Source organism: Enhydra lutris, unplaced genomic scaffold, assembly GCF_002288905.1.
Source record: "Enhydra lutris kenyoni isolate GAN:26980312 unplaced genomic scaffold, ASM228890v2 scaffoldscaffold10, whole genome shotgun sequence".
Classification (NCBI taxonomy): domain Eukaryota; kingdom Metazoa; phylum Chordata; class Mammalia; order Carnivora; family Mustelidae; genus Enhydra; species Enhydra lutris.
Window position 1 is genome coordinate 5,860,448 of NW_019154094.1, and position 13,792 is coordinate 5,874,239.

Below are 13,792 nucleotides of genomic sequence, written 5' to 3' on the forward strand. Positions count from 1 at the left end.
TTTTTGGCTGTATAACCGGGGAGATGCTTCTGGCATCTAGTGAGTAAAGGCCAGAGATGCTGCTAAACATCCTACAACACACAGGATCACTCCCAACAAATAACCATCTGACCTAAAATGTCAGTAGTGCCAAGACCGAGAATCCCCGGATCCCCATCCAACCACCCACCCATTCAGACAACCATCCATTCATCCACACCCACCACACCCATCTATTTAAATGTTTATGGCGCACCTGCAACAATGCCTCTCGATCTTGACTGCAAATGAGAATCACCTGTGCAGCAAATAAAACATACACTGCCAAGGTCTTACCTTTGAGTACTTGGACTTTTATAATCAGAAAATATGGAAATTTGTAAATTGTAAGCTAATCAGCAAAGAAGCTTCTGTGCTTGTTTCTAAGACAATATATGATATTAAATAATAGCTAATTAAGATTAATCAACAATTTATCACCATATTAGGTAAACAAGAGCATACCAAAGGTGAAAAATAAATGTCCAGGTCTCCTGCCAGGGCGATCTCAACTCATTCTACACATTAGAATCACTAGGGAGCTTTTAAAGATTACTGATCCCCAGATCTGAGGCTCTGATTTAATTGGTCTAGGATGTGGCCTAGGCCTCAGGATTTTATAAAAGCACCCTAGGTGATTATAATATGCAGCCAGGAATAAGAACAGCTGTGTCAGAACTCAAAAAAATGCACTTCTCTCTTTCTATATTGGTTAATTTTTGTGTGTGTGTGTTTTTTTTTTTACATGTACACTTTTTTCTTTTTCATTTTACAGTCCAACCTTAAAATAATGCTTGAGGTAATAATCTGCATCTTTTTTGCCCTTGGAGTCTTGGTTTGCTTTATTTATTGTGTGTGTGTGGGATTGACCTAGAATCACAGGCCCCCAGGATCACCGGACTGCCAACCATCAAGGGAAGGGCTCCTAATCCATCTTCTGCCTCTGGAGCTTTTCAAGGAAGTGGCATTGGCAGACCACAAGGCTTGTTTCAGGAGCTAATTATACATCTTGACTAATATTAGAATATTTGGACAGATGGTAACAAAATTTAGATGAAAAGACTTAAAGGGCTGGAAACACCTAAATATGATTAGATGTTCTTCTCACTGACATCCAGTCATCCATCTGTGTTCAGGAGATCCTGGTTTCTTGTCCGGTTCGAATAAACTCACGGTTCAGGTACAAAATCTTTCTTAGACTTGAACACCACTGGCGCTGCCGCCACCACCACCACCACACCATGTTTTTCTATAGCTCTGGGAATTTTTAATGCTCTTACTGGGTGTCAAAACTCCCACTCTTTTCTGAGACTCTAACCCAACAGAAGAGAGTCTTACCTAATATAGCTTCCTGCCATCCTGAGAGAACAGGAATAGTAACATATTTATGGAAGGCTTTAGAAATTGTAAGGTCTTTGTAGACATTATCTCCTGTGATTGATTCTCTTAGCATCCCTGTAGCGGAGAGGGCAGTGAGAGCTGCTGCGTCCATTTTACAGATGCAGAGATTGAGACTCAGAGAAAGAAGAGTACCCAAGGTCCTGGACTCTGAGTGGTGGTATCTGAACTTGGGAGGTCTCAGATCCTGTGTTCCTTTCTCATATACCTGGCACCATTTGTGGCTGTGTTCTCTCTCCTCTCAGCCTCTCTGAGAGCCTTCCGGGTTGCTCCCTCAGCTTTTCCACCTTCCACAGAAGGCCAGGGCACAGCCCCATAGCACATCAACCCCCAGTTTAAGAATAGCACTTGTCTGCTCCACACATGCAAAACCCCAGCCTCATAATGCCTTTTACAGCTTTTCTGGACAGAGAAGATTCTCCTTCAGGGGATTCTTAACAGGAAAATCCCACCTGCATCCAGAAATTCACTTTTTTCTTTTCTTTTTCCATTTCTTAACCAGCCACTTAGTCATCAAATCACACAATCATGGCCATCCCCGAGGTAAACCCCTTCCCTACACGTAAGACCCCCTTCCAGCATTTGCAGATACATTTCTGCAAACAGAGTGCCTCTCCCTTTATCGTCATAAAGCTGAGCTGCTCATTAGAAAACTTTTTCTTCTTATTCTCTAAATTTGATATTTCTGTTAATAAAAGCAATTAATATTTAATAAACTAAAAATTCAAAAGGAAAGGAAGTCCTTGTTTCATCCAGAAACAACCACTGAGCTTTTGACATTTTAGTCTTTTTTGCTCAAGTATGAATATGTCTACATATATGATGTGATTTTTGATTGATACATTAAATAACTTTCTATAGCTGCTTTTATAGAATCACAGAATTTAGATAGAAGGAATCTGGGGGCCTCCCAAGTCCTCACTTCCTGGTTTGAGGATTTCTTTCACGTGGACCTTCACTGGGGCTGCCCAGACACTGCTCGCATCCTCCAGGGACCGGGGGCCCAGTTTGCACCAAGACCATCCATTCCAGATTTGGAAAACTCATCCCGTTTTTCCCTCCTGAAATGACAGAAAATCTGCTGCCCCCCTTCACTTCTCAGATTAAATGTCTCTAATTTCTGTGACTATTCCTTGCTTGACAGTTTTGGAGTTTTGTTTTTTTGTTTTTAATATTTATTTGAGAGAGAGCACGAGAGGGAGGAGGGTCAGAGGGAGAAGCAGACTCCGCTGCTCAGCAGGGAGCCTGATGCAGGACTCGATCCCAGGACTCCAGGATCATGACCGGAGCTGAAGGCAGTCGCTTAGCTGAGCCACCCAGGCGCCCCAGCTTGAGTTTTTTCAGAGCCTCTCATGATGCTTGTCACCCTCCCCTGGGGAGTCTGTCCAGCGAAAACTCTGCCTCCAGCCACCAACATGAAGTTCCAAGGCAGCCTGGCGGATGTGGTATGTTGTGGGACTACTTCGCTGACCCAAGACACTTGACCTCCAGTAACACCGCCCAGGATGACACCGGGTATATTTTTAGCAACTACTTCTCTGTACCTCAGCTTTTGGTCTTTAAAAATCACAGTCAGGCTTAATTAGGGAACAATAATGCCTGTCTGAATGCTGCCTTTTCAAATTCAGAATCCATTTTGGGGAGTGGAAAGGGAGCCTAACATTGGGGGCGGGGGTGTGTATGTTTACCGTCTATCAGACATAATGCTGGGCACTTTATTACTGTTATTGTTAATGTCATGGCAGTTTCAGTTGGTTGAAGCCCTGCTGTGCACTAGATATACACCGTCCCAGGGTTATTAATCATTGTTTTACATATGAAAAAAGGCTGAGAAATTGGACAACTTGCCCAAGGTCCCACGCCATTAAGATATGAGTCCCAATTTAAATTCGTATGTCTTGGCCCGAAGCCTGTGCTTACCACTCTGTTGTATTGGCCCAGGAAAATGCAGCCCTCTCAAGTCAAGTGCAAAGTGAGACTCCCCAGGGCCAGCTGCTGGGGGTTGGGGGGGCAAGTAATTGGAACCTCCATTACAATGCCAGAGGAAACAGTAACAGAGATGTCTGAACCCTCCAGATTAAAGATCATGAAGGACAGGGAGGACTACCCTGAGTTCTTTGTCCTATCTTGAATCTCCAAAGAAACCTTGGGTGCTACATTGGTCCAATCTTATCCTTTTCATTATACTGTTATATATGATTAAAAATTATATCATTAGCTACTTTAAATATTTTGTGATATTATTTCACTGATAATTCCACTAAATATAGCAACCATCTTTTTTTCCTTTGGTTCCATTCATCTGTGTGTGCATTTGTACTTTTATTGCGAACTCCCAGGAAATAGCAAACATGCCTCAGAAATGTCCCATCCAGGGGAGAGGTTAGGATACTCATCCACCAACTCAATGGCTGAGGGTTGCTCCTCAATGTTAACTCCCTGGCATTTGGGCCCCCTTTGCAGCAAATACGTCCCTACGGTTGAGAAAGCCTTTATGTAGAAAGTTGCAGATGCTTTCAGTAGGAATCCACTTGCAGGAATGGCAAGTGCAAGGGTCTATGATCAAGGGATGACAGTATCTGCTACAGAGGTTGACATTTAAGCAGACGTGAAGGAAGTCAGAGTGAGCCACGTGGACATCTGGGAGAAGATTTCAAGCAGAAGAAACAGCCGGTACAAAGGTCCTGAGGCAGGAGCTGCCTGGCATGTCTGAGGAACAGGGAGGAGGCCCACATGGCTGGAGCAGAGTGAGCAAGGGGGCAGAAGAGAGAAGAGAGTAAAGTCACAAGAGGCAAGATCATGTTGGGCCTTTGAGCTGTTTTAAGGAACTGAGTTTCACTCAGAGAGAAACAGGAACCATCTGAAGTCTGCAAAGACGTATGATGTGGTCTAACTTAGATTTCAAAAGGATCAACCAGGCAGCTGTTCTGGAAATGGACTACAGAAAACGAGGGGAAGAAACGAGAACATGGGAAGTTACTGAGATACCCAGGCAAGACAGAACAGTGGCTTAGATCAGAGTTGGGGCAATAGAAGCGGGGAGGAGGTCAGATTTTTAATGCAGTAGAAAGGTAAAGTCCACTGAATTTCTCGACAGATTTGACGTGGGGTGTGAGAGGAAAAGAGGAGTTTAGTATAAAACTAAGGATTTAGCCTGAGCAAGTGGGCTGAGATAAGGGAGACTGTGGTGGGGCATATTTGGAGGACAATTAGGCATTTAGTTTTAAACATGCTGATTTGTAGATGTCTTTTTTTTTTTTTTTTTTTTTGAAACAGAAAATGAGAGAGAACACAAGCAAGGAGGAGGGTCAGAGGGAGAGGGAGAAGCAGACTCCCTGCTGCGCAGGGATCCCAACATGGGGCTAGATCCCAAGACCCTGAGAACATGACCAGAGCCGAAGGCAGACACTTAACCGACTGAGCCACCCAGGCACCCCTGATTTGTAGACGTCTTTATAGACATTCAAATGGAGATGCCAAGTGAGCTGTGACTGTTACATACAGGTTTGGAGTTCAGGAGAGCAGCCTAAGCTAGTTCTATACGATTGACAATTGGCATATGAACAGACACTTAAAGCCAGGACACTGGATGAGCACACATGACAGTGATGGCCCTGGGATCACCTCTGGATCTGTGATTACATGTATCCTGGCTTCTCATTCTGTCCACCATGTCTCTCAGCCACACTTTCAGTTTTCTGTCTCGCTATCCCTCTATGCTCTATTCCAAGTATCTTCTTCAGATCCAACATCCAGGTCATTGATTCTCTCTTTTGCTGTTTCTAGTCTGTCATTTTAACTTTTAGAACATTTTTTCACCCCTAGACGTTCTGCTTTTTAAAAAATCTGTGATCAGGGCGCCTGGGTGGCTCAGTCATTAAGCGGCTGCCTTCGGCTCAGGTCATGAGCCCAGGGTCCTGGGATCGAGCCCACATCAGACCTTCCAAACCTGCTTCTCCCTCTCCCTCTGCCATTCCCCATGCTTGTGCTCTCTCTCTCTGTCAAATAAATAAAATCTTTAACAAATAATAAAAAATAAAAACTTCTATTTGAGCCAGCATTTCTGTTTGTAGCAAGAGTATTGTCAGTTTATCTTATCTGTCACATGATGGAATTGGAAGGCCCCTCAGGGGTGATTTTAGTGGTCAGATTAGCTCCTCAGGAACTATTTTCTAGAACAAGCCCATTTGAGTGGACATGATGCCCTCTAGCTCCCACTCATGTTGGAAGCATCTGCTCCTGTGAGGAGTTCGAGTGAAGGGTGGTCTACCAAGCGCCATCCTGGCTTATTCCTGTGGCTCTGCCCATGCTCATGACTACCTGTTTCACCTTGTGCCAAAGAGGCCTACAAGGTAATGAATGAGCTAAAGACGAATGTGCCCAACTGCCACAACAGAGGCCCTGAGATTGGCCGTCTAGGAATCCTATGGAGTGACGTCCAGCAGGGCCGTGCCATTCCAGCCTTTGGCAGGAAATGAGGGGAAGGGGGACTGGTCATGCCACAAACAGTTGCTTCTGGTGGCCCCAACAAGACGATGTAACCTCTTTGTCGTGTCCTATTTCCCAAGATGCTCCAGAGACACGGGAACCCCCAACAAGTCCTGGTTGGACAGGGACAGCCAAGGAAGGAAAGAACCAGAACTCTCTGCCTAAGGCCTCCACTAGCTGGGAGGGTAGGCAGAGCCTGGGCTGATTTGTCTATTTGGCTGCAATTGAAGGAAACGTGAGGACAGACCAACAAGGCTGAGTGCACACCATTAGTTCTGGGCAGTGGCAGTTCCCATGTGTGTCATCCAGGAGGATGAAGTCGGGGCCCTGCTCTGTGAAGCCTTGGCGCAGTAGGGGTCTCTGAAAGCTCTTTTAGGATCATTGTGTATCAGTCAGTGAAAGAGAAAGGGGCTGACCTCAAGGATGCCTTTCTACTTTCTCTCTTCCACAAACCCCCATCCATCTGCTCACTGACAGGCTGAAGTCAGAGTCACAGGGTCTTTGGACCAGTGCCATCCAGTTCAACCTTCTATGCAGTGCATGGTCTGTAACCTCCTCGCCAGAGAGCCTCCTACTGTGGGGCTCTTGCTGCTAACGTCATGGTAAGACAGCTCTCATTTTAAGCCTCTTCTTATGTGAGATGAAAATCTGCCCTTCAGCCATTTCCACCTAGACCCATTCCTCTTCTGGTAGCTGAGGAAGGAGGGCCTCCTGCCTTCACTGGCTCAGGGAACCTACAGCCTGAAGGAGCTGTGAGAATCGGGGATCCTTACAGCCAGCTCACCCCCAGGACGTCCATCCAGGGAGGGAAAGGTGCTGGCCGGTGGGAGAAAGCCGTGCCAGCAGGAGGGCAGCTGAACTACTTTTTCATCTTCTTCCTGGAGACTCAGTTCTGACCCCACCTGTACACAGGGAAGACATCCTCCTGGACAGGAAATAAAAGCAGGTTTTTGAGTGAGCATCAAAAGTCCAGACTAGAAAGTGATTTTATCCTGTCCCTGCATACAAGACAGTGAACTGAAACCCCAAGCATTCTGTGAGGATGAACAAGGGTGTCAGGTGAAGGATGTTCCCGTCGGGAGGCAGGCTATCGTGAGTTCTCTGCGCGGGGCCCCAGCCTCGGAGCAGAGTGTTTGGAGCTCTGGGCAGGTGGGTCAGCAGCACCACAAGAGCAGGTGGGAGTTCCCAGGAGTCTCGTCCTTTAAGGCACTGGCGATGAGTCCCTATTTCCTGTGTGCCTGCTGGAGGCCCATCATGGTTTTCAAGTAATTGCGCTGGACACAGAGAAGAGGAGAAAACGGGAATTGATTAGGAGGCATGGACTTAAGACTCCGAAGCCATGCCACGTACGCCCACGCCCTCATTCTTTCTGCAAGCATCACACTCTGGGAACAAGGATGCCCTCTGACGAGCCCCAATTCTGTGAGAAATATGTTCCATTAATCCCCTTTTGTTCTTTTGTCCTAAAGAAAGTATGTAAAATGTTTTAAAATGGTGTGGCAGGGGGCCTGAGCCAAAGGCAGATGCTTAACTGACTGAGCCACCCAGATGCCCCCAAAAATCATGTGGCAGCAGGTTTAAAAAGAAACATGCATGTTCCAAGGGCCCACTTGAAAGTTTCTGGCAAGAATTAGGTTCAAAAAGAAAACAAGAGGTTTCTCTCTCCAGAGGCATGGACACACATGCCTCCACAAAGCAACTAAATGTTCACAAATTCACTGCTGGGCTCTCAGAAAGCGGGGGGGAAGTGTGCGGATACAGAAACACTGGGCAGTAAACAAGTGAATGCAAAACCCAACCGGAAATGTGGGTATGAGTCCAGACCCCCCACAGCTCCTATATTAAACTGGAATTCTCTTGTTCGCCTCGGTGTTTTTACTGTGGCAAAAGACACATTACATAAAACATACCATCTTAACCTTTTAAGTGTACAGCTCAGGAGTGTTAAATACATTCCTAATATGCAACCGTCCCCAACATCCATGCCCCTGACTCTTTTCCTCTTGCAACGATGAAACATCGTGCCCATTAAGCACCAACTCCCCATTCCCTACCTCCCCCAGCCCTTGGCAACCACTTTCTTTTTCCTGTCTCTGGTTTTGGCCACTCGAAGTACCTCATGTGAGTGGAATCCTATAGCATTTGCCTTTTGATGACTGGTGTGTTTCACTTACTGGCTGTACCACTCTACATTCCCACCCACAGCATGCTCACTAGGGCTCCAATGTCACCACATCCTCACCAAACTCTGGCTTTTGGATAGTGGCCAACAGATATGAGGTGGTTATACTGTAGCTTTGATTCACCTTTCCCTAATGAGTGGTGACCTTGAGCGTCTATCTTTTCATGTGCGTACTCTCCATCTGTATATTTTCTTTCCAGCTATATCTATTCTTTGCCCATTTTTTTTAAAAGATTTTATTTATTTGACAGACAGAGATCACAAGTAGGCAGAGAGGCAGGCAGAGAGAGAGGAAAGGAAGCAGGCTCCCTGCTGGGCAGAGAGCCCGATTTGGGGCTAGATCCTAGTACCCTGGGATCATGACCTGAGCTGAAGGCAGAGGCTTTAACCCACTGAGCCACCCACGCGCCCCTCTTTGCCCATTTTTGAGCCTTTTTTTAAAAAAGTATTTTATTTATTTATTTGACAGAGAGAGAAAGAGAGATCACAAGTAGGCAGAGAGGCAGGCAGAGAGAGAGGGGGAAGCAGGCTCCCTGCCGAGCAGAGAGCCCGATGTGGGGCTCGATCCCAGGACCCTGAGACCATGACCTGAGCTGAAGGCAAAGGCTTAACCCACTGAGCCACCCAGGCACCCCTGCCCATTTTTGAGCTTTAAAAGTTCTCTATATATTCTGGATATTAATTCCTTCTCAAGCTGTAATTTTTTTTTTTTTTAAGTAAACTACACCACACATGGGGCTCGAACTCACTACCCCAAGATCAAGAGTTGCACACTCTACCCACTGAGCCAGCCAGGCGTCCCTCACATTGGAATTTTTGGAGGAGGTTAAAATGGTCCTGCATTGGCAATGCCCCATGGCTAACTGCAGAAGCAAGTACAAACACTGTGTGCGTGTGGGGGGGGGGGGGGGGGGATGCACTAATGCCCTCGAGACTCCCATAGCTGCAGGCCAACTAGGAACTTAAGATTTAAACAGAAACACACAAAAGCCACCAAGAGAGAAATTCCGCAAAATGGAAAAAGTTTTGACCTTAACAAATCTGATCCTGTCTGTCGGATGTGTAAAAATACATGGGACAATGTTTAAATAAATGTAAGATAGAATGGCTCAAGGTCAAGATGTGCGTGCGTATAAAGTGTGTTCGTGGGCATGTCTTCAGCAGAAGAAAGGTCCAATGCAGAGAGTTCTAGAGATTCGGGGAGGATGGGAGAATATAACACTGACCACAGAAATTCAGGATTCCTCTGTTGAATGATTTAGAATTTAAATGTTTATCTGAGACTTTGGAAGTAATTCAAGAAAACTCAAGATTTGTCCAGAATATCAAGAGAGAAGTTCATGGTGGCAGCCATGCAAATCACTTTGGTTCGCCTTTTCTATGACCTTGAAATAATTTATGCCAGTCAAAACAAGTTTACAACAATTTACAATAAGGAATAAAATTCTGGAAGCCAAACCCAAAGACCTTTTGGTCCTCTTATTCAACGTACAGGGTGATTGTAACCTACTGATCAAAATTAACCTCACCAATAATGGGACAAAGCAACATCTTGTGCCTCCTGTTACAGACTGTTTATATTCCCTCAGAATACATTTGTTAAAGCCTTAATGGCCACTGTAATGGTATTAAGAAGTGGGGAACTTTGGGGAGGTAATGAGAGTTAGATGAAGTCATGAGGGTGGAGCTCCTCATGATGGTTTAGTGTCCTTAGAAAAAGAGGAACAGAGAGAGAAATAGCTCTCTCTCTTCACAAACACAGGCCTAGGAAAGCCATGTGAGCACACAGCAAAAAAGATGGCTGTTTATGAGTCAGGAAGAAGGCCTTCACCAAGAAGCAAATCTGCCAGCACCTTGATCTGGGACTTCCTAGCCTCTAGAACCATGAGAAAGAAATGTCTGTTGTTTAAGACCCCAGCCTATGGTATTATGTTATAGCATCCCAAGCTGACTGAGGCACTTCCTGGTACTATGGACCATGAAGAACATAGCATCATTTCTGGGTATTCCTGCCCAAAATGCACAACTTGAATTGGAATCATGAGAAAATATCACACAAACCGAAACTGAGGGACATTCAACTAAAAAAAAAATGGCCTAGACTCTTCAAAACATGAAACACAAGGAAAGACTGAGGAATTGTTCTAGATTAAAGGATCCATGGCAACTAGATGTAATGCATGATCCTAGACTGGATCCTGAAAAGGGTGGGAAGGGAGAATAATTATAAAGGACATCATTAGGACAACTGCCAAAAGCTGAAATACGGATTTTGGATTAAATAATGTGAACTTTCTCACCCTGATGAAAAGAAAGGTTCTATGAAGGAACTTCATTTTTTTAAAGTTTTTTTTATTTATTTAATCTCTACACCCTCTGCAGGGCTTAAACTCACAACCCTGAGATCAAGAGTTGCATGCTCTTCTGAGCCAGCCAGGCACCCCCCAATAATGAACTTCAAAGTGTGCTGTTCAAAGGGTGTTCCCTGGCCTAGCCACATAGGCACCATCTGGGAGTTTATCAGAAATGCAGAATCTCAGGCTCCACTCCAGGGCTGACATATCAGACTCTGTATTCTAACAGCCTGGTGATTCATGTGCAGCGGAGTGAGAAGTTCTACTCTAAGGCTCTTTTTTTTTCCCCCTAGGAAAACCCCACAGCTAACATCGTACTTAAGAGTGAAAGAATGAATATCTCCCCCCCTCAGGTCAGGAATAAGACAAAGATGGCAACGTTCACCTCTTATTTCAACCTTGTACTAGAGGTTCTAGCCATGCAAATTAGGCAAGAAAAAGTTATAAAAGGCATCAGATTGGAAAGGAAGAAGTAAAACTATCTGTCTTTGTAGATGATATGATCTGGTATGTATAGAAAGGAATCCACTAAGAAGCTATTAGAATTAATAAATGAATTTAGCAAGGTGATGGAATACCACATTGTTATACAAAAATCAACTGTATTTCTATATATACAATGAACAGCAATCTAAGAATGAAATTGAAAATATAATTCCATTCATAATAGCATCAAAAATAATAAAATAGGGGCACCTGGGTGGCTCAGTGGTTAAGCCTCTGCCTTCAGCTCAGGTCATGATCTCAGGGTCCGGGGATCGAGTCCCACATGGGGCTCTCTGCTCTGCAGGGAACCTGCTTCCTCCTCTCTCTCTCTCTCTCTCTCTGCTTGCCTCTCTGCCCGCTTGTGATCTCTCTCTGTCAAATAAATAAAATCTTTAAAAAAAAATAAAATACTTAGGAATAAACTTTTTTTTTTTAAAGATTTTATTTATTTATTTGACAGAGAGAGATCACAAGTAGACGGAGAGGCAGGCAGAGAGAGAGAGAGAGGGAAGCAGGCTCCCTGCTGAGCAGAGAGCCCGATGCGGGACTCGATCCCAGGACCCTGAGATCATAACCTGAGCCGAAGGCAGCGGCTTAATCCACTGAGCCACCCAGGCACCCCAGGAATAAACTTTTTTAAATACAAAACTTATACTCTGAAAAGTACAAAACTCCACTGAAAGAAATTAAACACCTAAATAAATAGAAAGATAGCCTATGTTCATAGATTTGAAGACTTAATATTGTTAAGATGGCACTATTCCCCGAATCAATCTGGAGATTCAACACAACCCCTGTCCCAGTTGGCTTCTCTGCATAAACTGACAAGCTGGTCTGCAAATCTGTATGGAAATAGAACCCAGAATAGTCAAAACAATCTTGAAAAAGAAGAACAAAGATGGAAAATTCATACTTTGTAATTTCAAAACTAACTACAAGTCTAAAGTAACTAAGACATTACAGTACTGGCATAAAGACAAACTTCCAGATCAGTGGAATAGAATTGAGAATCCAAATATTAAACCCTCACATATATGGTTAATTGAATTTCAACAAGGGTAACAAGATCATTCAATGAAGAATCCTTTTTTTAACAACTGGCACTGGGAAAACTGGATATCCGTCTGCAAAAAAATAAAGCTGGACCCCCTGCTTCCTACCATGTGCCCCCTCCACCGAGCCCAGCAGGGGCAGGCCTCTTTGTAGCCAGAGAAGGAAGCCCCTACATGGCGGTCACAGTCAAATGATTTCTGAGGTAGGCTATCTAAGCCCACTTGCCCCTACTCCATTCTTTCCCCAGGCCTCTGGGAGAGTCCCATCTTCCCACAAAGAGATTTTCATGGACAACCCTGAGCAAGCTTTTTGGAGTCAGCCAGTGGGGTCCATGGGAGCAGCCTGGCCAGGGTTGCCTGCCCCAGCCAAGTGATTGGGTTCCAGCAAACCTTTCCAGAGAGACAGGGCCCTGCCCATTGATATGGGCCTCCCTACAGTCACCGGGGTTACTAAGGCTTGATACTCACAGCCTAACGCTATTTGGCCGCCTGATAAAGCCATCCTCCCGCCTGCTAAAGGACTGGGGCCAGGCAGCTGGGCTGGGCAGGTGCCTCTTCACACCGCTGCGAACTGAACAAGGAATGTACACTTAACCCAAGAAGAGTCAACTAGGCTTTCCCTCTGGAGAGACACAGAATAAGCAGTCAGGGGATACGGGGCATTGGAGCTGGGAAGTCTTAGAAAATGGAAGCATGACAGGGCAAAGACTGGGGCAAGAAAATGAGAAGTGAAGGGAGTAGAACAGAGGAAGGAATAGACCTCAGGGAGAAGCTAAGTCCAGGTCTGGAGAGAGAAAGGCCTGGAGGTCTGGAGGGCCACTCAAAGTGTGGTCCTGGATGGCAGAACGACTATCATCTGAGCCTAGTTAGAAATGCACAATCTTGGGGTACCTGGGTGCTCAGTAGGTTAAGTGTCCAAATCATGATTTCAATGTAGGTCAGGATCTCAGAGTCCTGGGATCGAGCCCCGTGTTGGGGGTCCCTGCTCAGCGGGGCGTCTGCTTCTCCCCCCCTCTCTCTGCCTGCCCCTCCCCCTGCTCATGTGTGCTCTCTCTCTCTCTCTCACTCAAATGATAAATAAAATCTTTTAAAAACCCAACAGAATAACTACAAAAAAACAGAGATAAACACAAAAGACAAATGACAAACAGGGAAAAATATCTGCAACTCATATCATGAAGAGCCAATCTCCCCACTATATCAAGACTTCCTATAAGTTAATAAGAATAAAGACCAGAAAACAATAGAAAAATAGGCAAAAACAGGAATAGGCAATTTACAGGAAAAGAAATTAAAATGGCACTGAAGCATAGGAGAAGCCCAACTTCATTCATAGTAATAGAAATGCAAATTAAAGCTCCCCTGCGAGATCTTTTTTCACCTTTCAGATTGGAAAAAAACAAAAAGCAGGATGACACATCTTGTGATGAGGCCGTGGAAGTACAGATGGGTCCGGCTCCAGGCAGGGGATCTGGCACCACCCACTAAAGCACACACGTCCTCGTGACCAAGAAATTCACTTCTATAAAAACTGAACCTTCACATATATTCACTCATATGTGAATGTGCATTTGTACGAGATTATCACAGTATCAGTATTGTAAAGCAGTGGAACCGCCCAAATGTTCCTCAGTATGAGGTGGGTTAAGTACCTTTTGATACCTCCTTACAGTGGAGTACTAGTGTACAGCTTTAAGAAGAAAAAAGACCCATGTCATGGGTTGACATGGAATGGTCTTCAGGATACACTGTTTAGTGGGAAAGGCAAGATACAGCACAAAATGCCACGGGAACACAAGAAACAAGTGACAGGG

At 44.9% G+C, this 13,792-nt stretch overlaps 1 protein-coding gene and 1 long non-coding RNA gene across 4 annotated transcripts in view; one reads left to right on the forward strand and one right to left on the reverse strand.

The window, feature by feature from the left end:
- Positions 1-13,792, forward strand: part of LOC111144201 — a 56,922-nt gene that overhangs the window by 33,985 nt on the left and 9,145 nt on the right. The gene's annotated exons all lie outside the window — the stretch shown is intronic.
- LOC111144199 (kinesin family member 9) overlaps positions 6,730-13,792 on the reverse strand; it is a 49,387-nt gene continuing 42,324 nt past the window's right edge. For all 3 annotated transcript variants that reach the window (XM_022498409.1, XM_022498408.1, XM_022498407.1), the window contains one exon: positions 6,730-7,178. In XM_022498409.1, coding sequence (XP_022354117.1) covers positions 7,128-7,178 — 51 coding nt within the window. In that variant the 3' untranslated portion in view covers positions 6,730-7,127. The remainder of the gene's footprint in view (positions 7,179-13,792) is intronic.